Source organism: Myxine glutinosa, chromosome 5 (assembly GCF_964187855.1).
Source record: "Myxine glutinosa chromosome 5, kmMyxGlut1.1, whole genome shotgun sequence".
Classification (NCBI taxonomy): domain Eukaryota; kingdom Metazoa; phylum Chordata; class Myxini; order Myxiniformes; family Myxinidae; genus Myxine; species Myxine glutinosa.
In genome coordinates this window covers 113,712,661-113,738,281 of record NC_136265.1, presented here as the reverse complement: position 1 = coordinate 113,738,281, position 25,621 = coordinate 113,712,661, and the positions used below count along the sequence as shown (strand labels likewise).

General features: G+C 48.1%; 1 protein-coding gene across 3 annotated transcripts in view; it reads right to left on the bottom strand.

Moving 5' to 3' along the window:
• LOC137427228 (uncharacterized) overlaps positions 1-25,621 on the bottom strand; it is a 62,526-nt gene that overhangs the window by 34,413 nt on the left and 2,492 nt on the right. For 2 of the 3 annotated variants that reach the window (XM_068116530.2, XM_068116531.2), the window contains exon 2: positions 16,130-16,562. In XM_068116530.2, coding sequence (XP_067972631.2) covers positions 16,130-16,550 — 421 coding nt within the window. In that variant the 5' untranslated portion in view covers positions 16,551-16,562. Of the gene's footprint in view, positions 1-10,210; positions 10,253-10,344; positions 10,648-16,129; positions 16,563-25,621 lie in introns of all 3 variants that reach the window. The other variant, XM_078778558.1, reaches the window with a different exon arrangement.

Sequence of the window (25,621 nt, the reverse complement as noted above, 5' to 3'; positions counted from 1 at the left end):
ACGGATTAATAGCATTTCAATGCATTTGAATGGGAAAATTTGCTTTGACTTACGAGCGATTTGGCTTACGAGCTCCGTCACGGAACGGATTAAACTCGTAAGCCGAGGTACCACTGTATATATATATATACATATATATATATATATATATATATATACATATATATATATACATATATATATATATATATATATATATATATATATATATATATATATACATATATATATATACATATATATATATACATATATATATATATATATATATATATACATATATATATATACATATATATATATACATATATATATATACATATATATATATACATATATATATATACATATATATATATACATATATATATATACATATATATATATACATATATATATATATACATATATATATATACATATATATATATATATATATATATATATATACATATATATATATATATATATTGTTGCGAATATGGAATTTGGCCTCCATATCCGCTTGTAAATATTCCCCTATTTTCTCCAATACTCCCCAACTTTCCCCAATCCCCCATTCCCTAGTCCCATTGCATGTAAATAACAATCAGTAGAGCCGACCTTCCCCTTATTCCCCCATTAAATGTCGTGCCCAGGTCCACCGCACCACACGTAGACAACTTTCGGACATCTTCCTAGTTATTCTTAATCTATGTCAGTTAAGGCCTCGTTTCCATTAATTATGACTCTTCGTTGCACCAGAATGTGATTATATGGCATCAGTAGTGAGTTTAGGACCTTTCCCATACCTCCTCCCATCTTCTTCCCCAAACAACAACAATAACAACAACTACAACAACAATTACAACAACAACAGAGGGGATGGCGGCGGAGCGGGGGAGGATGCGTCCTCACACCGGCTCGATTAGCTCCAGACCATGCGCTCCACGGGGTTACCCCGAAGGGGCTGGCTGTCAGCTCCTCGTCGGGGGCGGAGCCAGTAACCCCCCCCGCACGCACCCAATGAGAAGCAACGTGCCGATTCCACGAGGCGGAGCTAACGAGCCGAGGGCGTGTCACTCCCCGCCGGATATACGCGGCCACGCGCCGGATGTGACGTCAGATTCGCCCCCAGCTGGAGAAAGACGGACCTGCGAGCGCTGAAACAGATGCGCCTGAGTTTGGAGAGGCCTGAGAAAGAACGTCACCTCTGAGCGCTGCGACGAGACCTCCCCGCATCTCTGGACCGAACCGTGTACCCTGCTTTGAGCCAAGAGTGCACCTTGAGCCATCGCTATCTGCCTTTCCTAGCCATCAAACCCCGTGTGAGTCAGCGTTGTCCCGTTTATCTGTCGTCTGTCTAGGGTTAATATAAGAGTGTGTCTAAGTGCCTGTCTTTCTATGCTGTCCCTCTTGTAGTTGTAATCTAACCTTCCGCCTTAATATAACCTCCTCCGGAGGTCTTGAGAACTGAACCCCTGGTGTCGTATTGTGTCATTATAACCCAGCCGGGTGTCTTCTTTTTCTTATTGAGCCAGCGTAGCGCGACTTCGTCAACGTCGAGTATAGTCGGGTAATTTGTGCGGACACGACGGCCATTCCGCTCGGCCCACCTTAACATCAAAGTCGTGTCTGTAACAATTGGTTGTCAGGAGTTGGATTCGAACCTGGGACTAAATTTATTTAGCCCAAATTTTGGAACACCAATTGTACTATTAGAGTAACAATTGGTGTCGAGGAGTGGAATTCGAACCCGGGACTAAATTAGTTAGGCCCAAATTTTGGGAGGGAAAATCGATTCGGAGCGCGTACTGCGCTCGACGAAATTATAACGAAAAAAAAAAAATTGGATTTGTTTTACGAAACTCGAACTTTGCAAGTCGCGCTATGGCGGATCAAGACAGCTGGGGTCCGGTAAAGGAGAGTGAGGTAGGGTCGATCCAGGACCAAAATGAGGGACAGGAGGAGAGCGAAGCAGTGAGGGCGGCAGGTTCGCAAAATAGCGCCGTCACGCACGAAGAAGCGGGCGCACAAAATGGCGCCTCGCTGGTCACCGTGCCCGCGACCGAAGTAGCGCCGCTGGGAAGATTGGAACTTTTTTTTATACAAATGACGGCCCTTATGGAAAAGAATAGTGAGCGATTGGAAAACCAAATGGGGGTAATGGGGAACCGGATGGATGCTCAGAGTGAGCAATTGGGGGTAATGAGGGACGAAGCGAGGGCTCAGAGTGAGCAAATGGGGGTAATGAGGGACGAAGCGAGGGGTACCAGTGAGGGGTTAGACAATAATTTTGAGGAGTTAGACAAGAAATTTGGGAAGATAGACAATAATTTTGAGGGGTTAGACAACGGGATAAAAGAAGTGAAAAATGGGTTAATGGGGGTAGAAAATAGAATGGCTGCCCAGGAGAATCAGATAGAGGGAGTGAAAAATGGGTTAGAGGGGTTAGAAAACAGGATGGAAGGCAAATTGAGGGACATGAGGGACCAAGCGGAAAGGGAAGTTAACCAAATGGGGCAGCAGATAGAGGGGGTCAGAATGGGGGTAGAAACCAAACTGGATGCTCACAGGGAGGAAATGGAGCAGATGAGGGTGGCATCTGGGCAGGAGATGCAAGTGATGGGAGAGGAGATCAGAAGAGGAGTGAGTGAGGAGGTCGGAGGAGTGCGCGAGGAGGTGAGGCACTGTGAGGAGCACATGGAAAAGGAGGTGAGAAAGGGGACTGTAAAGTTACAAGGGGGCATAGAGGACCTGACGCAGGAGGTGGAGCAGCTGACGGTGGGACAGACGGAGTTAGTGGAGCAGGTTCAAAGGAACACTGCGGTATTAGGGGGTTTAAAGGCGACACAGAAAGAACTAAAAGATGACTTGGTAGCGACGAAGAGGGAATGTCAGATGGTACGTGAGGGACTGACAACGAGGTTGGACGAGGTGATAGAGGTAATGGAGACGAAGGACCGGCAGGTGAGGACGCACATGGAAACGGTCAAGGTAGCCTTGGAGGACGAGCTTGAGGAGACGTACCGGGGAATAAAGGAGGTGAAGCACAAATTAGAAGAAGTGGAAGAAGGGATGAGCGAAATTAAGAAGCGACGGAGAGGGGATAAGAAAGAGATAAAAGAGGAGATAAAAGAATTGGTCCAAAGTCTGTGTTTGGATCGTGATGATGTGCTCATTAACCGGATGAGGGATTCGCAGGTGATGGAGGAGAAGCGAAGAGGAAGAGGACCCGGTGTAAGTGGTGACCAATATGGTCGTGCGTATGATGCGCCAGGTGATTTAAGAGGCTTGGGGGTCGAGATAGACCCGGGTGTTCGTGAGAGGCCACTGGTGAAGTGTGCGACAGGTCTGGTGTGCGAAAAAGGAGGTGTGCGAGAAAGTCCGACTCTGGGGTGTGTGAGGAAAAAGTGCACGCCAAGGAGTGAGGGTGCTGGCGAGAGTGAGTCGGTCGTAGCGAGTGTGCGAGGGAGCACATGGAAGCGCGGTGTGGTAAGTGTTACAGAGGGTGTGACGGGAGAGTGTGCGCAAGGGTGTGCGCGAGAGAGGTGTGTAACGGACAGGTGCATGAGGAAAGAGTGCGCTGTCAGAAGTAAGGAAGAGTGTCCACCTGTGGTGAGTGTTACAGAGGGTGTAATGGGAGAGTGTGCGCGAGAAAGGTGTGTGACGGACAGGTGCATGAGGAAAGAGTGCGCTGTCAGAAGTAAGGAAGAGTGTCCACCTGTGGTGAGTGTTACAGAGGGTGTAACGGGAGAGTGTGCGCGAGAAAGGTGTGTGACGGACAGGTGCACGAGGAAAGAGTGCGCTGTCAAGAGTAAGGGTGAGTGCGCTGTCAAGAATGGAGGTGAAAGTAGTGAGAGTGACATGGAGCGTGAGTTAGTTGTGACAGGTGAGCGAGGATGTACACCTGGGATGGAAGGATGCGCACCTGGAATGGTAGAGCGTGAGTGGGAATGCACGCTGGAGTTGGTGGTGAGGCACGTGGTTGGGTGTGCGAATGAGAGCACACCTGTGATTGTCACAGAGGAGGTGACCGAGGAGGGGGCGCGAAGAGGTGTTTTGGTGAGGTGTGCTACCAACGAATGTGTGCCAAAGTGTTCGGTGGTCAGGTGTGTGACCAAGGCTGTGAGTGGAATGGGTGTGCCTGGGTGTGTAAGGAAAGGTACGAGGAGCATGAGCACGGCTGGATGTGTGAGCAAGGAACGGGCTTCGGGGTGTAAGCATGCAGGTGAAGCATCGACATTAAACGGGTTAGAGGTTAGAGCGACTTTTAGCCGAAGCAGGCCCTCGGTGCGTGCCGGGCCTCGCTTTGAACGGCCGCGTCCAGGCTCCACTAGGCGGAGCTGGCAGCCCGATAGAAAGGGTCGTCATGGCGACCACTTTTTGGTGAGACGTGCCGGCAGGTCGAGAACGGGGCATTGGATGGCTCCGTGCCGAGGTGGTGCGTGGGATCTCGGCACGGGTAAGCCCCCGTCCCTGCACCGAATGCCGGACGCATCCAGCCGCCGGCACAAAACAACCAGCATCCATTGCTTGGCTTTACGAAGCCGGGCTTTGGACAGGGATTGGCGCACCGAGAGGACCTAATAAGTAGACGGGTGATGGTGATAGTGATAGTAGTGATTTGATACAAAATTTAGAAAAGTGAATAGAATTGGCAGTAAATAGAAAATTTTTGACTTGTGGAATCTGGACGAACAAAATTGATAGTGAGAGACCCCCGATGTGGTGGGATGGCAAATCCACCATCCCTCACAGGGGGGGCAAAGGAGCAATAGCTTATGGGGTGTATGGCAGTGAAAACTAGCCCGGGTGGGTTAGGTTATATCAATAGGGCCCTAGAAGGTGACAGTAGGTGACGTCAAGATTAGTTAGTGACTGATACCTGTAGTGGGGACGCAGGTAGATTAGTATGGATGATAATGACGAGGGAGCGCAATAGTTTAAAGGGACGACTGGGAAGCGCAAGTTTCAGAAGGGAGTAGTTAGCTGAGATGATGCCGTGTGTGTGAGGATGGAACAGGTGTGATTGCACAGGTGTGCAATTGGACAGGTGTGTGGAGCAGTGTATGAGTAGTGAGTGTGTGGATCAGCGCGAACGCGCTTGGGGAGAGAAGGGTGCAGGTGGCACCAGGTGTGAGAGCACAGGTGTGCAGGTACAGGTGGGTGGAGAGAGTTGGAGTGAGTGGTACGGAGTGGTGTGCATGGTGCGAAGGTGTGGATGGGGGAAGAGTGGACCCCTTTCACGAGTACCCGGGGCGGGTAGTGTAAGTGTTAGGTAGAGGGTGCAGGTAAATTGTGGTTGGATATTGGCATTTGTGGTGCGGTTGCAGAATGGTGTTGTGAATGGGTGTATTAGTGTTGTGGAAATGGCTGGGCGTGTAGCCTGTTAGTGTGTGTAGTTGGTTGGGCACTCCACCACTGTGAGGATGTCGGCCAGGTGAGGCCGCAGGTGGGCTCTGGGAGCCGGTAGTTGTGAGTGGGTGCCTGAGGATCCCGGGTGTGGATCGGGTAGCCCAGTGCCAAAGAGGGCACCGAGTGGGGAGAGCGCCAGAGGGCCTGCCCCAGTTAGTTAGGTTAGGGTAAGGAGCAGGTAAGCTCGGAGGCAACTGCAGTGGTGGAGGTGTGCAGGTGGGTAGACCCACTGGGAGAGGTACACGTCGCAGCCCAGAAATTGTACGAGGGCACCGGGAGATGAATCGGGGGAGTGAGACCCCAAATTGAAAAGCACCACAGTTTGGCCAATGGGAATTGGTTTTTAGAACCCATAGTGTAAGAGGGCCAATGGTTTGGCCGGAGAAAGACCCCGGGTAGTGTAAAGTTGTTAAAGTCATTTAGGAAATAGTTAGGATTGATGAACCTGTCGCACCATACGCAGCCACTTACCTGTGGTGATGATGATGACTCCACACCTGTGTTTTCTTTGGTTGTGTTGCAGAAATGAGAATTGCTGTGAGGATTTGTGAGACGCATCACGACGTGGATGAGACATTGGGGTGATTCCATCTCTCCCTCCCTAGGAGGGACTGATGATGAATTGGTAATGGCAAATTTTGATGTTGAGTTGAAAATGGCAAATTTTGATGAGAGTTGAAAATGGCAAATTTGATTGGTTAGGAGGGAGAGAAGACGAATTTGGTATATGGGAGGAACGGGGAAGACAGTAGGGATGTTTGTTGATTTGTAAAGTAGATGTTTATGGGTAGTGTTGTGTTGTGTGGATACAGTAAGGGGTAAGGGAGGGGCCATGTAGGTTACCTGGTGGGGGGGGGGCGTACGATAGGAACGTACCTGTCTCACCTGGTTCCCATGTGCCCCCAGTGTGCATTACCTTATATTGCGTGCACTTTTGCGCCCTTACCACCTTACTCACTTGTCTGCTTCTTTTGTCTCCCACCTCCGAGGATCTGGCTTTGGGGTAGAGAGAGAGGAAAGAGAGGTGCTGGCTGCGCAGTTGTGGGCCTGCACTTTCGCTGTTTGCTGCCGGGATCGATACACCATATGGACCGCAATGTTTGTGGCCACCCACAATGGACCGCAGTTCGTTTGCGGCCAAGCACCACCCGGGGATGGACCTATGGGTCAACGTGGCACCTATGCCATAAAGGTGAACCACTGTTAACTAACACCAAGTGCACCACAAGAAGAGCAAGAGACACCTGCAGGGTTAGGGGTTGTCGAATTTATTTTTATTCCAATGAACAATGGTGACTGCACCGATTGGTGGTGGGGTGGTGCTGTTGATGCTCGGGAAGGGTGCTCTGCACGTTATTAAAGGCCGTCGGCCACAGAGCACTCGTGGGTTGGTGTATCGATGTTGGCAAGCGCGCTCTCTCTATGCATAACATCTGCATGTGTTCCTCCAAAGACAGGTCCTGGATCGTAGTGTAGATATCAGCGTAATCTTGTAAATAATGCTCCCTACCGGCTGTATGTGTAGTTTGCGAATTCTTTCCGGATTCGGTTATCCTGTGGGTGTGTTTCTGTGAGGAGAAGGGTGCAACGTCGCAGGGGGACATATTTACTCATTTGTGAATATCTGTAAAACTGTCGCACTCAGGGTAGAGTTAATAGTAGAGGGAACTACATTGCGTGCCACACTAAAGTAGGTAAAAATTTATCGGGTCGGGACGCCCCGAGGGTAGAGAAGGGTGCAATGTTGCGAATATGGAATTTGGCCTCCATATCCGCTTGTAAATATTCCCCTATTTTCTCCAATACTCCCCAACTTTCCCCAATCCCCCATTCCCTAGTCCCATTGCATGTAAATAACAATCAGTAGAGCCGACCTTCCCCTTATTCCCCCATTAAATGTCGTGCCCAGGTCCACCGCACCACACGTAGACAACTTTCGGACATCTTCCTAGTTATTCTTAATCTATGTCAGTTAAGGCCTCGTTTCCATTAATTATGACTCTTCGTTGCACCAGAATGTGATTATATGGCATCAGTAGTGAGTTTAGGACCTTTCCCATACCTCCTCCCATCTTCTTCCCCAAACAACAACAATAACAACAACTACAACAACAATTACAACAACAACAGAGGGGATGGCGGCGGAGCGGGGGAGGATGCGTCCTCACACCGGCTCGATTAGCTCCAGACCATGCGCTCCACGGGGTTACCCCGAAGGGGCTGGCTGTCAGCTCCTCGTCGGGGGCGGAGCCAGTAACCCCCCCCGCACGCACCCAATGAGAAGCAACGTGCCGATTCCACGAGGCGGAGCTAACGAGCCGAGGGCGTGTCACTCCCCGCCGGATATACGCGGCCACGCGCCGGATGTGACGTCAGATTCGCCCCCAGCTGGAGAAAGACGGACCTGCGAGCGCTGAAACAGATGCGCCTGAGTTTGGAGAGGCCTGAGAAAGAACGTCACCTCTGAGCGCTGCGACGAGACCTCCCCGCATCTCTGGACCGAACCGTGTACCCTGCTTTGAGCCAAGAGTGCACCTTGAGCCATCGCTATCTGCCTTTCCTAGCCATCAAACCCCGTGTGAGTCAGCGTTGTCCCGTTTATCTGTCGTCTGTCTAGGGTTAATATAAGAGTGTGTCTAAGTGCCTGTCTTTCTATGCTGTCCCTCTTGTAGTTGTAATCTAACCTTCCGCCTTAATATAACCTCCTCCGGAGGTCTTGAGAACTGAACCCCTGGTGTCGTATTGTGTCATTATAACCCAGCCGGGTGTCTTCTTTTTCTTATTGAGCCAGCGTAGCGCGACTTCGTCAACGTCGAGTATAGTCGGGTAATTTGTGCGGACACGACGGCCATTCCGCTCGGCCCACCTTAACATCAAAGTCGTGTCTGTAACAATATATATATATATATAAAAACTTGAATTTTATCAGCATATAAATTGTGCTGTATGTATGGATGTGTCTTAGGCATAGATGATATGGGAATATAGTAAAGAATATCTTGTTGAATTGAACTATTGGGGGTTTTTTTAACAGAATGCATTGTGAATCTTAAACCAAGGGGCAGATATGAACGCGGTTACGTTATTTAAACTCAGAACGCGATGTTACGTGTACCTGCAACATATTTGATAATCTGCAACACCTATATTGGCATATTGGTGTCATTAGTACTTACTAGTTGCATAGAAATGGATGAGCAACAGTTAAGGGGGCGTAAAAACACTTACTTGGATATTTTCTACAAAAGTAGGGGTTTCAATAAGTGGTAGCTGTACACATGGGATTCATCAGATTAAGCTTTGGAGATCAAACAAAGTCACTGGTGAACAGAAGGAGAATGGATAGTAAATAATTCTTAGATGCTGGGTAAATTAAGTGAGATATTACAAAGACTTATAAGAGCTTCCTTACAGCAGTTGAAAAATAGATCCAAAACAATGAATCTATAAATGAATGTGATAGGGATCACATCCTCAATTTGAATACGTAATTTAATTGTGGGTAAAGGAATTAATTTATCATAGTGGATTGTTAACAGCAGCCTGAAATATCCTGAGAGTGTGCATCCATATAATCAGAAATCCCAGATTTGTTTTTAAAACAAAATTTTGGTAGAGGTCTTATGTGGATGAGTACTTGCTTGGTAGATTTAAAAAAAGGTACTGCATGTTGGCAGCCACTTTTGCGGCCATTTAGGCCAAACAAATTGAGAGAAAATTGTAATTAAATACGTAATTTACAAAGGAGTATTTGGGAAGAAAAAGGGAATTTATTGAGATGGAAAACATTTTTCGAAGGTTTATTAAAGTATTATAATATGACATTTGGCAAAGAAAACTATTGGATGGGAAAAATTAGATCTGTTTATAAAATGAATTTGTTGACCCCTTGAAGTTAATTCTTCGAATCATTGTTTCACGAGCATTTTGAGTTCAAATTGGAAATAGTTTGGTAGAGCTTTGGTTAAAACCTTTGATTGTGGTATTTTGGAACGAATTGATAAACCATAGGAGATTGATAAGAATAGAAACAAATATGGACCCAAAATAGAAAGATTTTATGATGATATGAATAATACCGAGATTAAAAGATTGAATCAAGTAATGTTGCAAATGAGTACAGTAGAGTTAAGATAATGGCATAATGAAAATGTTATGAATTGCGTCAGTTTTACAAGATCAGTGAACTCATATCACCACAAATTACACTGTTAAAAAAAAAAATAAAAAAAAAATGGAGAATTATGATAATAATACATTATGCATAGTTTGCTTGTTTGCAAGATTTGTTGGGAATTAGATATTCCTGGTTGTGATTTTAATCATATACACTCATTATTAATGCATTTATTTTCTTTGAGTAGTGTTAAAATAACTGCATGAGTTTAATTTTCAAACGATATTGATTTGAAAGCAATTTTAAATGTTATTCTTAGTTTAGTAGTCAAATATATACCTGATTTGAATATTATTTGTGTGACGCATATAAATGAATATAGCTTTTTTGAATGTTTTAAGGAAAACAATAAATGGTTGAATGTGAAACTGTTATAAGAAATATGATTAGTTAAAATATGGTGAGTTTATGATAAGATGTACCCTATCTGATTCAGTGTGTGTGGAAAGCAGATTCAGATATGGCTGAGTAAAAGGATAAGACCAGATCACATCTCAAAGGGAGTGCTAACGGAATTGGGAAGAAGTTCGAGAAAGAAAATTTGTGGCTAAAAATGAAGTTAATCTTGGCATACACCCTCGTTCTTAAAGAATGATGAAGACATACTCCTTTGTAAGATTGGAGATGGATGCTTACCTTCACCAAGGGAAATGTATGTGACCATTTGCCTGGATCACACTGCAACATATGAAAGAAGGGCGATCACTTACTTTTGTTCGAATGCCTCGAACATTTATCACGTCAGCAATTGCAGGACGGCGACATTTTACCTGCAACTTCTACGGGATGCGGTGACGTGTGTCATTACTTCACCAACTTCCGGGGAGCCAGCATGGAGCTGCAAGCAAACGGCTGTGCCTTTTCCTCCACAACAGCTGTGCATGATTCTGCTGGTTGCTCCTGGTATGGACCATGGACAACTTGAACACCATGGTCCCAACATCATTGCGGATGCATCTGGCATCTCTGTTCCACATCTTGCTGGTCAACCAACATCACATCAATACTTGCTCCATACTCATGATGAGTGAGGAGGCAAGTCGACTACAACTGGACGAAGGCCTTGTTCAAATCTACTATGGTTCACAGCAAGAGTGGCAAGGATGATACATGCAGAGCTGGGTCAGTTAATGACTCCGCCCAGCTATCACAACAGCAGGAAATCCTACGCGAAATAGTGTAGGTGCTATGAAGACATCAGAAGAAAATGTTTCATACTTGAATTTCAAACACGAGTGATCAGCCTATTCTCTTCTTTTCAAACAAAAAGTCAATATTTGTTTTGAAGCAAAACGTATTGCCAAATGTTGCAGATGCTTTATTATTTTAAAATGGTGAATTGAAATCGTTGTGGTAAAGGTGAAGGATTGTATGCTTTATGCAAATGAATTGAAATGAATTATTAATATGGAAAGAGTCAATGAATAAAGAAATGTTTTGTGATCAGATTCTTCCAGGATGATGGTGTATGCCTTATGAAAAAAATTGGATTACCAAGTTTGTGGTTTGAATATTTAATAAGTTGATGTTTAGATTAATGGTTAATATAAACAAAAAGAAAAAATGAGGGATTATGGAAGTATAGATAAATATATGTCATATTTGTTGGGGTGGTTGGATTGTACTGCAATGTAAAGGATCCTCAAGTCATGCAAGGAGGGGGTGCCAGGAGCTTGGAGCAAGCAGTCGGCCATCTGGGGAATAACCTTGTGACCTCGGACAATGCAAGTAGAGGTAGAATGTTGACTTGGCTCAGATTGTGGATAAGAGTTAATTGTTCCAGATGTCCGAATGGCGCCGGGAAGGCTGGCGTTAAAGTGACCTTTGCATTCCACTGGAGCGAGATCAAAGGACAGGGTTCTATTTAGCCACCAAAATCGAGAGAACTGGACGGATCATTGGAAGAAGCAGGAGAGAGAGAGAGAGAGCAGAAGGAAGACATTGCGTCATGTGTATTTTAAAGTATAACTATATTTTCGTGTAACTATTCGTTGCAAGAGTTTAATAAATCTATATTTAAACTGAGTGAGTTTTCCATGAATCTCATTGAGTTTTGGCTGAGATGTGTCCAGAAAGAGGTCACGGCAAAGTTCTTTGACACCGCAATCAGCACCAGATCATCTGCATAGAACAACTCCCACGGTAAACCCTCCTTTACGTTCTGAGCCAGCACCCCCATCACAGCTACAAATAGTAGTGGACTTAGGACTGACCCCTGATGCACTCCCAACTTCACCTCAAACTTACCACTGTTCCCGTCCTTCGTCCTTACAGCTGTACGCACTCTCTCGTACATTGCCATCACTACTCTGATCAACCATTCCTCCACTCCTAACTTCCTCAATGCCCATGTCACTAATTTGCGTGGAACCCTATTGAATGCTTTCTCCAGATCAACAAACCCAAGAAACAACTTCTTCCTCTTCTCCATGTACTTCTTCTGCAACTGCCTTACAATAAAAAGCGCATCTGTCGTTCCTCTTCCTGGCATGAATCCAAACTGCATTTCGTCGATCTTCACTTTCTTCCTTATACTCCTCACCAACACCCTTTCCAATACCTTCATTCCATGCTCCCATAACTTTATCGCTCGATGCAAGCCACAGTCCAGAGGGTCACATTTCCCCTTGTATGGAGGCACGAGGGTACTCAGTTCCCAATCCACTGTAATGCGGCCTTCTTTCACCACCAGATTACAGATCTCTGTCATTCTCTTCACACCCCAACTTCCAGCTGCCTTCAACATATCTCCCACAACTCCTGTCGGCCCTCCCGCTTTACTACTCTTCATTGCTTTTATGGCTTCCTCAACTTCCTTCTCCGTTATCTTCTCTGCCAGTCCTAAAACTGGGGTACTCTCTATGTTGCCATCCCATTCATTCTCTGTATTCAACAGCATTTCTATATATCTCTTCCATCTTCCCTTAATTGCATCTGGGTCCACAACGATTTGTCCTACTTCATCCTTCAAGCAACTCATCCCCATCACATCGCACCTCTCTTTCGCTATCTGCGTTGCAATCCTGAATACCGCTCTATGACCCTCTTCCGAATCCAAGCGTTCTCCGAACATTTTCCTACATGCCTCCTGCGCCTTTGCTATCTCTTTCTTTGCAGCCTTCTTGGCTGCCTTATAACTTTCACGTTCTGCCTTTTCTGCCCCCGTACCCTTCACCTTCTGCTACTCCTTGAATTTCTTCCTCTTCTCATCAATCCTCTTTCCAACTTCATCATCCAACCACCATGTTTCCGAGTGCCTCGATGGTCCTTTTGTCCATCTGCATACCTCACCAACGGCTCCCAACAGACTATCTTTCATTGACATGCAACCACTTTCAAGCTCAACCACATCATCCTCTGCCATACTCAGCCTCTCTTTTAATGCCTCCCTCACTGTAACCTCTTTCAACCTCCACACCTTTATTCTCGGTTGGTACTTCACCCGCCGAGCTCTCCTCGCACCTTTCACCTTGTCAACGGCACATAAATCCTGAAATAAAAATAAAATAAAAGATAATGGTGAAGGCACGAAGACAAGCAGAAGAAATGAAGAGGATTGGAGCCATGTGCTCGCCAGGGATGGACAGACAAGAGGTGCAAAAGTGGCCACAATGGCGCGGGGAGGGACTGTGCGATGAAGCAATGGTTTGGAATGCGGAGTGTCACTGGGGACAGAGGAGCGAAGGCGGAAATGATAAAAACGAATCATATCGAGATCTCTATAATGATCCCTGGGACTATTACAACAAATAAATTGCAGTTGGTAGGTGTTCGGGGCTCAGTGACGATTCTCAAAACAACCCTCAAAATAAAACTTTGAGAACAAGAAAACTTTACAACTTGGTCCGTGAAACTTGGTTTTTGTTTCCTGAAGGTGGAAAACTGGATTATCATGATATGTGGATTTATATGCATAGGGGGCATGATTATCTACAATTTGGTACCATCTGTGTATATCTTGAGTAAATATCGCTTTCCTGTGTGTAAAATTTAACAAATGAAGAAATATCGAGAATCGCATGCATGACAAGACATATGAATATGATCACAACTCGTTTGTGTTAACTTTCAGATAATGACAACTGGACTTTTATAATCCCCAATGGTCCCCTCTGGTCAAATAAATGGGTTTAAGGTATATATGTGCACAGGTGTGTTTAAAAAATCACAACAGAAGCCACTTTAGTGAAGTTGGTTCTCACACTATTACTGAAATAGAGGTGGATAGTTCGAGAATGGGAGGACTCCATTACACCTTCTGAATCCTGCATATGGAGATAAAAACAAACGACACACACACACACACACACACACACACACACACAACCACACACACACACACACATACAACCACACACACACACACACACACACTCACACATACACAATCACACACATACACATACACAAACACACAAACACACACTCACACACACACAATACTCTGTCTCCTGCTGTGTGGCGGAGGGGATAATTATAGGATCTACATCCTGATCTTTTCCAAAATCTAACCAATATGTTCTCGTCACACACATGACTTGTCCAACAAGTTTCGTCAGAATCCATTCATGTTTTGAGATATCCTGCTCACAGACAAACAGATAAGGGTGAAAACATAACCTCCACCTGCCTTTATAGTAGGGTCAATAACCACCGTTTAGAGGCCATTTTTCCCCGCAAAGCGGGGGTTGGCCTTTTCGGGGACCGTGGTAGTTGTTGTTTTTTCGGACCCCTTTTTGAAGCAATGTTTTACGGCCGGATGCCCTTCCTGACGCCAACCCTTTTTGCCGCCTTCAACGACAAACAGGGAATTACCAGTGAACTGGTACTCAATTAGCCGACCTCGGAAGGATGACAGGCTGAGTCAACCCCCCTGGCGTTAATTCGGCGATCGACCGAGATTCGAACCCAGGGTCAATAGTAGGGTCAATATACGAAAAAAACTCACCTAACCCCCAAAAAATTGATACAAAAGGTTTTTCAATGGATTCTGGTACCATTGGGCATGCTAAATAACATACTAAAAATCTAGTAACATCTGACTTCTGGAAAGGGGTCATTTTCAAGATGGCGTCCAAGATGGCCACCGGGAGCTTAAAATGGCCCTATCTCAATTATTATTCAACCTAGAAAGGTGGTTTTGGTGTCTAACCCTAGGTTTTAGGGCCCAAGGAATCCAATTGAATCAATAAAATTACCATCAATTAATTATTTATTGACAAGTCCAAGATGGCATCCCAAGGTGACATCCTGATCCACTAAAATGGCTCTGTCGAATAGTAGTCAACCTAGAGAGATTTTTTGAGTGTGTATACCTAGGTTTAAGGCACCCAGGAAATCATCAAAATTACTTAAATAAGCACAAAGTAATCAGGTAATCCAGTAAGCCAGGTTTACCAGCCCATTAGGCATTTGTTGTCTTATACAGTTAGTCGCTATTCATCGTCATCCTCCGACTCCTCTGGAAGAAACTTGTTATGTGGATTGTCACATTCTTCAAGTTGGCACGGTCCACAGGCAGTAGTACATGGTACTCTGCTCTCTCTATCTCTCTCTCTCTGCTCTTCAGACATGCCGCTTCCACGTGTCAGACCTCCAGTGGTCTTCAACGACCTCAAGTTGTGTACATTTCTTTTGGAAATGTCTAAAAAATATGGATTTTGTTTATGCATACATGTACCAAATAATATACTTATTCCTTTTGAGATGAAAATAAATTGTTCGTCAGATTTTTCAGTCCCTCCCCTCCCCCCCCCCCCCCCCCCCCCCAATATAAAATAGTCTGTCCCTTGCCATAACCTGTCAAGCTTTGTACAAACCTTTGTCTGTAATGATCACTGAATACTGTGGACTGGAGTCACAGGTGGCAGTGGTGTCGACACATTACACTCTTATCTCAATTCTGAAACACACACTTGGTTCATTAGCTGGTGAGTCGGAGGATGACGATGAATAGCGACTAACTGTATAAGACAACAAATGACTACTGGGCTGGTAAACCTGGCTTACTGGATTACCTGATTACTTTGTGCTTATTTAAGTAATTTTGATGATTTCCTGGGTGCCTTAAACCTAGGTATACACACTGAAAAAATCTCTCTAGGTTGACTACTATTCGATAGAGCCATTTTAGTGGATCAGGATGTCACCTTGGGATGCCATCTTTGACTTGTCAATAAATAATTAACTGATGGTAATTTTATTGATTCAATTGGATTCCTTGGGCCCTAAAACCTAGGGTTAGACACCAAAACCACCTTTCTAGGTTGAATAATAATTGAGATATGGCCATTTTAAGCTCCCGGCGGCCATCTTGGACGCCATCTTGAAAATGACCCCTTTCCAGAAGTCAGATGTTACTAGATTTTTAGTATGTTATTTAGCATGCCCAATGGTACCAGAATCCATTGAAAAACCTTTTGTATCAATTTTTTGGGGGTTCAACCATATATTGACCCCTCTATTAGTGGCAAGGTAAAAAGTAAAAAATAAATCAGAGAACACAAAAGTTACTTCTTGACATTCTATGTTGTGTTTAAAAAATATGTCACGTACCAGACTTGGGTGTGAATCCATCATCCTGAAATTGGAGAATGCGGCATTCACTGAGCCCGATCCCACAGAAACCAGAAACGTTGTCCCGGTGCACATTTTGGGATCCGAAAATCTTTTCACGGAAACTGGAAAGTTCCCGAATAACATTCTCTAAGGTGACGAAAACACTTCCCAAAAGAGAAGAACCTGCAATCTGGACATCTTGTGTCTTCGAAAAAGAATTCATAAATGTACAGAAGTCAGCATACATCGCAAATTGTAATTTCTCTTTGGAGAGAGAAAGGAGCTCGGTCCGTAATGGACCCGACTCAGTGCAAGCTCGAATAACCTTCTGATTCTCAATTCCGAGTTTATCCATCACTGCTTGGGCTGTTTCTGCTCTCAGGCCTTGGGACTTGAGCCATTCCAAGAAGTTCTCCATTTCACCGATGACCTGCCAAGGATACAATGTTTATGTTAATCACAGAAAAGTTATACATGTTATTTTCTTTACTCACTTTGGAATGTTTTGTGAGTTATTATCTTCTCCAATTTGATCACGTGTCCAGATAAACGGTAAACGTGTCCACCTTGATCACCACATTTACACTAACAGTTTCCCAAAGAGACACACTCACCTGAGCTGTAAAGCATCGTCACAAACAAGTCTTACGCCTCGGTCCCCCGTCGGGGAAGTGATGTGAGTTGACAAAGTGGAAGACGCAGAAAACATGCTACGATATGATATTTCGCTCACAAGGTTCAGACATACGTGGAGGCGGCCATCTTGGATTTTGACGTGGCGACCCAATTTTATATAGCGTTCTTCCTTATGCCTAGATACACCCACACACCAGATTAGAAGTTGGTACTTCACTTATTTTTCAAGATATTCCGCTCACAAGGTTCAGACATACATGGCGGCGGCCATCTTGGATTTTGACGTGGCGACCCAATTTTCAATAGCGTTCTTCCTTGTGCCTAGATACACCCACACACCAGATTTGAAGTTGATACATCGCTTATTTTTCCAAGATATTTCGCTCACAAGGTTCAGACATATATATGGTGGCGGCCATCTTGGATTTTGACGTGGCGACCAAATTTTCAATAGCGTTCTTCCTTATGTCGAGATACACCCACACACCAGATTAGAAGTTGGTACTTCGCTTATTTTTCAAGCTATTCATCTCACAAGGTTCAGACATACATGGCGGTGGCCATCTTGGATTTTGACATGGCGACCCAATTTTCAATAGGGTTCTTCCTTATGCCTAGATACACCGACACACCAAATTAGAAGTTGGTACTTCGCTTATTTTTCAAGATATTCAGCTCACAAGGTTCAGACATACATGGCATCAGACATAAATGGCGGCGGCCATCCTGGATTTTGATGTGGGTTGCACCCACACACCAAATTCGAATGTGGTCCTTCGCTTACGCACGCACGCACGCCCACACACACGCCCGCACGCACGGACGGACGGACACACGGACGGAGGGGAAAACCATAGTCCCCCTTTCGCTCCGCTGTGCGACAGGGGACAATAAATGATTTACCAGTACGTTATTTACCAACGACACAAAGCAGGATATCTCAAAAAGTTGTGGACGGATGATTTTGATTAAATGTGATTTGTGTTGTGATTTTCTGGTCTACTCTGGGATACAAAACAAAAACTGTTCACCTGGCGGAGGTATGCTGTCTTCCTGATCTTCCGAGAGTCGCGATCGAGTTTATTAATTATTATCTCAGCATAATCATCCATTATTAGTATTACCTCAGATGACGAGAGTATCGATCGAGTTTATTAATTATTATCTTAGCATAATCATCCATTATTAGTATTACCTCAGATGACGAGAGTATCGATCGAGTTTATTAATTATTATCTTAGCATAATCATCCATTATTAGTATTACCTCAGCTGACGAGAGTATCGATCGAGTTTATTAATTATTATCTCAGCATAATCATCCATTATTAGTACTAGGGCATGCCCGTACTATATCTATATCTAAAATTATATCCCCCCCCTCTATTTACATGAAATGGTTTGGTCCAAAGCGAACGGCTTGCGAGTGGTGACAATCCCCCCCCTCTATTTACATGCAATGGTTTGGTCCAAAGCGAACGGCTTCCGGAGTTTGGTAAAGAAATCGCCATCGCGTGCACAAACGCGCAGGAAAGCGAATGAATCGCAAATTCGTTTTTATTAGTTGTAAAACATAGTTTAACGCCAACATAGTTTGCAAACGTGAAATAAATGAATACGCTCTCAAATGTGCCATCCGAGGCAGAGTGTGCCCGCCACGTTCGGCACACGCGATCGTTCGCTGCTCTCTGATTGGTTGAATCGTTTTTTGGACATAGCTCGGTAAGTAATTGTCCGATTAATATGAAACCTTGAAAAGGCACATCCTCGGGTCCCCAGCAATATACCTGGCAAGTTAAAAGTATATCGGACCCGTGGTTGTCGAGAAACAGCGGTCACAGACACACAGACAGACACACAGAGATTGCTGGAATTATAGATAGATTACCTCAGATGACGAGAGTATCGATCGAGTTTATTAATTATTATCTTAGCATAATCATCCATTATTAGTATTACCTTAGATGACGAGAGTATCGATCGAGTTTATTAATTATTATCTTAGCATAATCATCCATTATTAGTATTACCTCAGCTGACGAGAGTATCGATCGAGTTTATTAATTATTATCTTAGCATAATCATCCATTATTAGTATTACCTCAGATGACGAGAGTATCGATCGAGTTTATTAATTATTATCTTAGCATAATCATCCATTATTAGTATTACTTCAGATTACGAGAGTATCGATCGAGTTTATTAATTATTATCTTAGCATAATCATCCATTATTAGTATTACCTCAGATGACGAGAGTATCGATCGAATTTATTAATTATTATCTTAGCATAATCATCCATTATTAGTATTACCTCAGATGACGAGAGTATCGATCGAATTTATTAATTATTATCTCAGCATAATCATCCATTATTAGTACTAGGGCATTGCCCGTACTATATCTATATCTAAAATTATATCCCCCCCCTCTATTTACATGAAATGGTTTGGTCCAAAGCGAACGGCTTGCGAGTACGGTGACAATCCCCCCCCTCTATTTACATGCAATGGTTTGGTCCAAAGCGAACGGCTTCCGGAGTTTGGTAAAGAAATCGCCATCGCGTGCACAAACGCGCAGGAAAGCGAATGAATCGCAAATTCGGTTTTATTAGTTTTAAAACATAGTTTAACGCCAACATAGTTTGCAAACGTGAAATAAATGAATACGCTCTCAAATGTGCCATCCGAGGCAGAGTGTGTCCTCCACGTTCGGCACACGCGATCGTTCGCTGCTCTCTGATTGGTTGAATCGTTTTTTGGACATAGCTCGGTAAGTAATTGTCCGATTAATATGAAACCTTGAAAAGGCACATCCTCGGGTCCCCAGCAATATACCTGGCAAGTTAAAAGTATATCGGACCCGTGGTTGTCGAGAAACAGCGGTCACAGACAAACAAACGTACAGACGTACAGACGTACAGAGATTACTGGAATTATAGATAGATTACCTCAGATGACGAGAGTATCGATCGAGTTTATTAATTATTATCTCAGCATAATCATCCATTATTAGTACTAGGGCATGCCCGTACTATATATATATCTAAAAGTATATCCCCCCCCTCTATTTACATGCAATGGTTTGGTCCAAAGCGAACGGCTTGCGAGTACGGTGACAATCCCCCCCCTCTATTTACATGAAATGGTTTGGTCCAAAGCGAACGGCTTGCGAGTACGGTGACAATCCCCCCCCTCTATTTACATGAAATGGTTTGGTCCAAAGCGAACGGCTTGCGAGTACGGTGACAATCCCCCCCCCCCCCTCTATTTACATGAAATGGTTTGGTCCAAAGCTAACGGCTTGCGGAGTTTGGTAAAGAAATCGCCATCGCGTGCACAAACGCGCAGGAAAGCGAATGAATCGCAAATTAGTTTTAATTAGTTTTAAAACATAGTTTAACGCCCGAGCGAGTTTAACGCAATCGCAAATCGCATCGCAAAGCGAAAGAATCGCAAATTAGTTTTAAAACATAGTTTAACGCCAACATAGCGCCAACATAGTTTGCCGACGGGAAATAAATGAATACGCTCTCAAATGTGCCGTCCGAGGCAGAGTCTGTTCGCCACGTTCGGCACACGTGATAGCTCGCTGCTCTCTGATTGGTTGAATCGTTTTTTGGACATAGCTCGGTAACTACTTCTCCGATTAATATGAAACCTTGAAAAGGCACATCCTCGGGTCCCCAGCAATATACCTGGCAAGTTTCAAGTATATCGGACCGGTAGTTGTCGAGAAACAGCGGTCACAGACAAACATACATACATACATACATACATACATACATACACACAGAGATTAGTGGAATTATAGATAGATTACCTCGGATGACGAGAGTATCGATCGAATTTATTAATTATTATCTTGAAGTGTGGTGCTGCGCACACAACTTGCTTGCCAAAGAGGTAGGCCACAACGCGTTTGTTAAAACCAAAAGAGTCTTTATTACGAAAGCTCGAACTGCAGCACTAAGCGGGCTCGAGCTTAGAGCCCGCATATATGTGCCGAGGCCACGCCTAGTCCCCGGGCGTGGCCGATCGGTCGAAGGGCGGGGCAGTACCATCGGTCCCGCCTCGGCGCTCACGCCACCCACTGGTGCGCGGAATTATTACCCCTTGTGCCCGCCACACGCGCCCCCCCAGAATTCACACGCACCTGAAGGGTGAGTTTGCGGGGAACCCGGATGACCCGGCCGAAATGCCCCCTGGCGATGGGTGCAGGGCTGGGGGGGGTAGCGGGCCGGCGGGGCTGGGGGTGCTGGGGGTCCGACCGCCGGGAGGCGGCCTTGACGCGGAGGCAGGGCTGCTGACGGCGGTGCCTGGGGTCCGACCGCCGGGGGGCGGCCCCGACACGGAGGCAGAGCTGCTGGCGGGGGGTGGTCCGGATCGAGGTGGGCCGGCTTGAGGCGGTCCACGGAAATGCGATCCGGGGCACCGCCGATGTCGACCGTGAAAAATTTGACCCTGGTCTCCAGCACGCGGAAGGGCCCGTCGTACGGGGGCCGTAGCGGTGCCCGGTGGGCGTCGTGCCGGATGAACACGTACTTTGCCATGCGAAGCTCCGGGGCGACGTGGGAAGGCGGGCAACCGTGGTGTGCCGTTGGCACCGGGGCGAACCTCCGGGCGGTCTCCTGAAGGGCGGAGCGCTGTTGCGCCGCGGACCAAGGAGCCGTGGAGTCGGGGATAAATTCACCCGGTACACGCAGTGGTTGCCCGAAGACCAGCTCCGCCGAGGACGCGCGCAGGTCGTCCTTGGGTGCCGTCCTGAGGCCCAGCAGGACCCAGGGGAGCCGGTCGACCCAGCCGCCGTCGCGGAGGCTGGCCCGGAGCGCGGCCTTCATGGAGCGATGAAAGCGCTCGCACAGGCCATTGGCCTGGGGGTGGTAGGCCGTGGTGTGGGTAGCTTCACCCCGAGCCCTTACGCCACCGTGGCCCAGAGCTCCGAGGTGAACTGGGGGCCGCGGTCAGACGAGATGTCCGAGGGGGCACCGAACCGGGCAACCCAAGTGGCGATAAAGGCTTGCGCCACCTCAGCCGCAGACGTCGCCGCCAATAGGACGGCCTCCGGTCACCGTGTGGTGCGGTCGACCATGGTGAGGAGGGGGGTGAACCCTCGCGAGGGGTCAGAGGTCCCACCAAGTCGACGTGCACGTGGTCGAACCGCTGATCGGGCACCGTAAACGGGGCCAACGGTGCCTGGGTGTGGCGGTGGACCTTTGCGCGCTGGCACGAGAGGCACGTCCTGGCCCAGTCGCGGACGTCCTTCCTGAGGCCATGCCAGACGAACTTCGCCCCGACGAGTTTCTGGGATGCCCTCGCGCCAGGGTGGGACAGGCCGTGGATGGCATCTTACACTGGGCGCTGCCAGCCAGCGGGCACGTTGGGGCGAGGCCGGCCGAGGGAGACGTCGCATAGGAGGGCCGTGCCCGCGGCGTCGAACGGCACCTCGGTGACGCGGAGGCCCGTGACGGCGGTCCGCAAGGCCTGGACGCCGGGGTCGGCGCGGTCTGGGCCTCCGCCATCCGGGCATAGTCGACCCCGAGGTGGACCGCGTGCACGACGGACCGGGCAAGGCAATCCGCCACCGGGTTGTCCTTACCCGCCACGTGACGGATGTCCGTCGTGTACTCGGACACGGCAGAGAGGTGGCGCTGCTGCTGTGCCGACCATGGCTCGGCGACCTTGGCCATCGCAAACACAAGGGGCTTGTGGTCAACGAAGGCCGTGAACGAGCGGCCCTCCAGCAGATGGCGGAAGTGTTGGACCGCCAGGTGGAGCCCGAGCAACTCGCGGTCGAAGGTGCTGTACCGGCGTTCGTGCGGGCGAAGCTGCCGGCTGAAAAACGCCAGCGGTTGCCAAGCACCACGCACCCATTGCTCGTGCACCACGCCCACCACGTAGTCCGACGCGTCGGTGGTGAGGGCGATCGGTGCATCGGGCGCCGGGTGCGTCAGCATGGTGGCGTCGGCCAGAGCCAGCTTTGCGCCCGCGAACGCCGCGGCCATCGGCTCCGACCATGCGATGTCACCTTTGCCCGGCTTGCCCCGAAGGGCCTCGTGCAAGGGGCGGAGGAGCTGGGCGACGTGGGGCACGAAGCGGTGGTAAAAGTTTATCATGCCCAGGAACTCCTGGAGCCCCTTGATCGTGCGGGGCCGCGGGAAATCCCTGACCGCCTCCACCTTGGCCGGTAAAGGGACGGCCCCGTGCTCGGTGATGCGGTGCCCCAAGAAGTCGATGGTGGCGACGCCGAAACGGCACTTGGTGGGGTTTATGATTAGGCCCAGGCGTTCGAAAAGCATGCGGAGGTGGAGCAGGTGCTCCTCCCGGGACGCGCTCGCGACTAGGATGTCGTCCAGGTAGACAAACAGGAAAGGTAAGTCGCGCAAGACGCTATCCATAAGCCGCTGGAACGCCTGCGCCGCATTCTTCAACCCAAAGGGCATCCTTAGGAATTTGAAGAGGCCGAAAGGGGTGATGACGGCCGTCTTCGGGACGACGTCCGGTTGGACGGGGACCTGATGGTAGCCCCGGATGAGGTCCACCTTAGAAAACACGGTCGTGTTGGCCAACCGGGCAGAAAAGTCCTGAATGTGTGGGACCGGGTAGCGGTCGGGGGTGGTGGCGTCGTTGAGCCGGCGGTAGTCCCCGAACGGCCGCCATCCCCCGCCGGGCTTCGGCACGATGTGCAGCGGAGAAGCCCAAGCGCTGTTGGAGCGCCGCACGATCCCCAGCCGCTCCAGCATGGCGAACTCCGCTTTCGCCACCGCGAGCTTCGTGGGCTCGAGTCGGCGTGCCTGGGCATAGACCGGCGGCCCGACCGTGGGGATGTGGTGCTCCACCCCGTGTTTAATGGCCACCTCTGAGAAGGTGGGCCGCGTGAGGGCCAGGAAACTGGCGAGGAGGCGGGTAAAGTCGTCCGCTGCCGGAAGCGTGCAAACTAAACTCGCCGGGACGGAACCGTCCAGCAAGCCGCTTGGCAAGCCGCTCGGTGAGCCGCTCAGTGAGGCGCTCAACGAGCTGCTCAGCGAACAAGCGAGCGAGCTAAAGGTTTCGGCCTGGACGAGCCGTCTGCGCTTCACGTCGACCAACAACCCATACGCACATAGGAAGTCCGCACCGAGCAATGCCATTGGCACGCTGGCGGTCACGAACAACCATTGAAAGCGCTGCCCTCCGAACCGCAGGGAGAGGCAGCGCTTCCCGAAAGTGCGGATGGGTGTACCGTTGGCGGCAAGCAACGCGGGGCCCCGGCCCGCGGTTCGCTTGTCGGACGTGTAGGCGGGGATGACGCTTACCTGCGCTCCTGTATCGCAGAGGAAACGGCGCCCGGGCAAGGTGTCCGTAATGAATAGGAGGCTGCCGGAATGGCCGACGCTCAGGGCCGTTAATGAGCACCGGCCTGGTCGTTTCCCGACTTGTGAAAAGAGCATGGCGGGCGACACGTCCTAGCCTTGTGGCCGAACCTGTCTTGGAAATAGCACCAGGCTTGCGGCGGCGGGGGCAGCCGCGGTTTTCTCGGCGGCGGTGGTGGTGGGCGGGGCGCGGCAGCGGCCATGAGGGACGCTGTAGCCTCTGCCCCAGGGTCCACGATGGCAGCACCGTTACTCGACCGCGTCACAAGCCGCGAAGAACTTGTCGGCCTCTACGGCCAGGGCGCGGGGTTCCCTTATTTTGGAACCGGCCAGCGCGAGGCGTACCTGTAGAGGTAGCTGGCATAGGAAAAACGCCCGGAATAAGAAATCCGGGGCTTGGTCACCCAGCAGCGACAGCATAAAATCCATCTGCACGGATGGTTGTGTGTCGCCGAGTTCGGGAAGGTCCAGGAGGCGGTCGGCCCGTTCGATCTCCGTGAGGCCGAACGTGGCGATGAGGAGACGTTTGAGCGCCCCGTACTTGTGGTCGACCGGCGGGTGCCGCAGGATGGACTCGACTCGGGCGGCAGTGCCGGGCCCGAGGGCGGCGACCACGTGGTAGTAACGGGTCTCGTCCGCCGTTATGCCTCGAAGCTGAAATTGCGCTTCGGCCTGCACGAACCACACATAGGCCTGTGCTTCCCAAAACTCTGGGAGTTTTACTACGTTGGTGGCCATGGCGCGTTCGGTGGTCAGCAACGGCTGAACCAATCGGGGTCACCAGTGAAGTGTGGTGCTGCACACACAACTTGCTTGCCAAAGAGGTAGGCCACAACGCGTTTGTTAAAACCAAAAGTCTTTATTACGAAAGCTTGAACTGCAGCACTAAGCGGGCTCGAGCTTAGAGCCCGCATATATGTGCCGAGGCCACGCCTAGTCCCTGGGCGTGGCCGATCGGTCAAAGGGCGGGGCATGTACCATCGGTCCCCGCCTGGGCGCTCGCGCCACCCACTGGTGCGTGGAATTATTACCCCTTGTGCCCGCCACAATCTCAGCATAATCTCACATTATTAGTATTACCTCAGATGACGAGAGTATCGATCGAATTTATTCATCATTATCTCAGCACTAGGGCATGCCCGTACTATATATATATCTAAAAGTATATCCCCCCCCTCTATTTACATGAAATGGTTTGGTCCATTCGCAAAGCCAAAGCGAACGGCTTGCGAGTACGGTGACAATCCCCCCCCTCTATTTACATGAAATGGTTTGGTCCAAAGCGAACGGCTTGCGAGTACGGTGACAATCCCCCCCCTCTATTTACATGAAATGGTTTGGTCCAAAGCGAACGGCTTGCGAGTACGGTGACAATCCCCCCCCTCTATTTACATGAAATGGTTTGGTCCAAAGCTAACGGCTTGCGGAGTTTGGTAAAGATTAAAAGAAATCGCCATATCGTGCACAAACGCGCAGGAAAGCGAAAGAATCGCAAATTAGTTT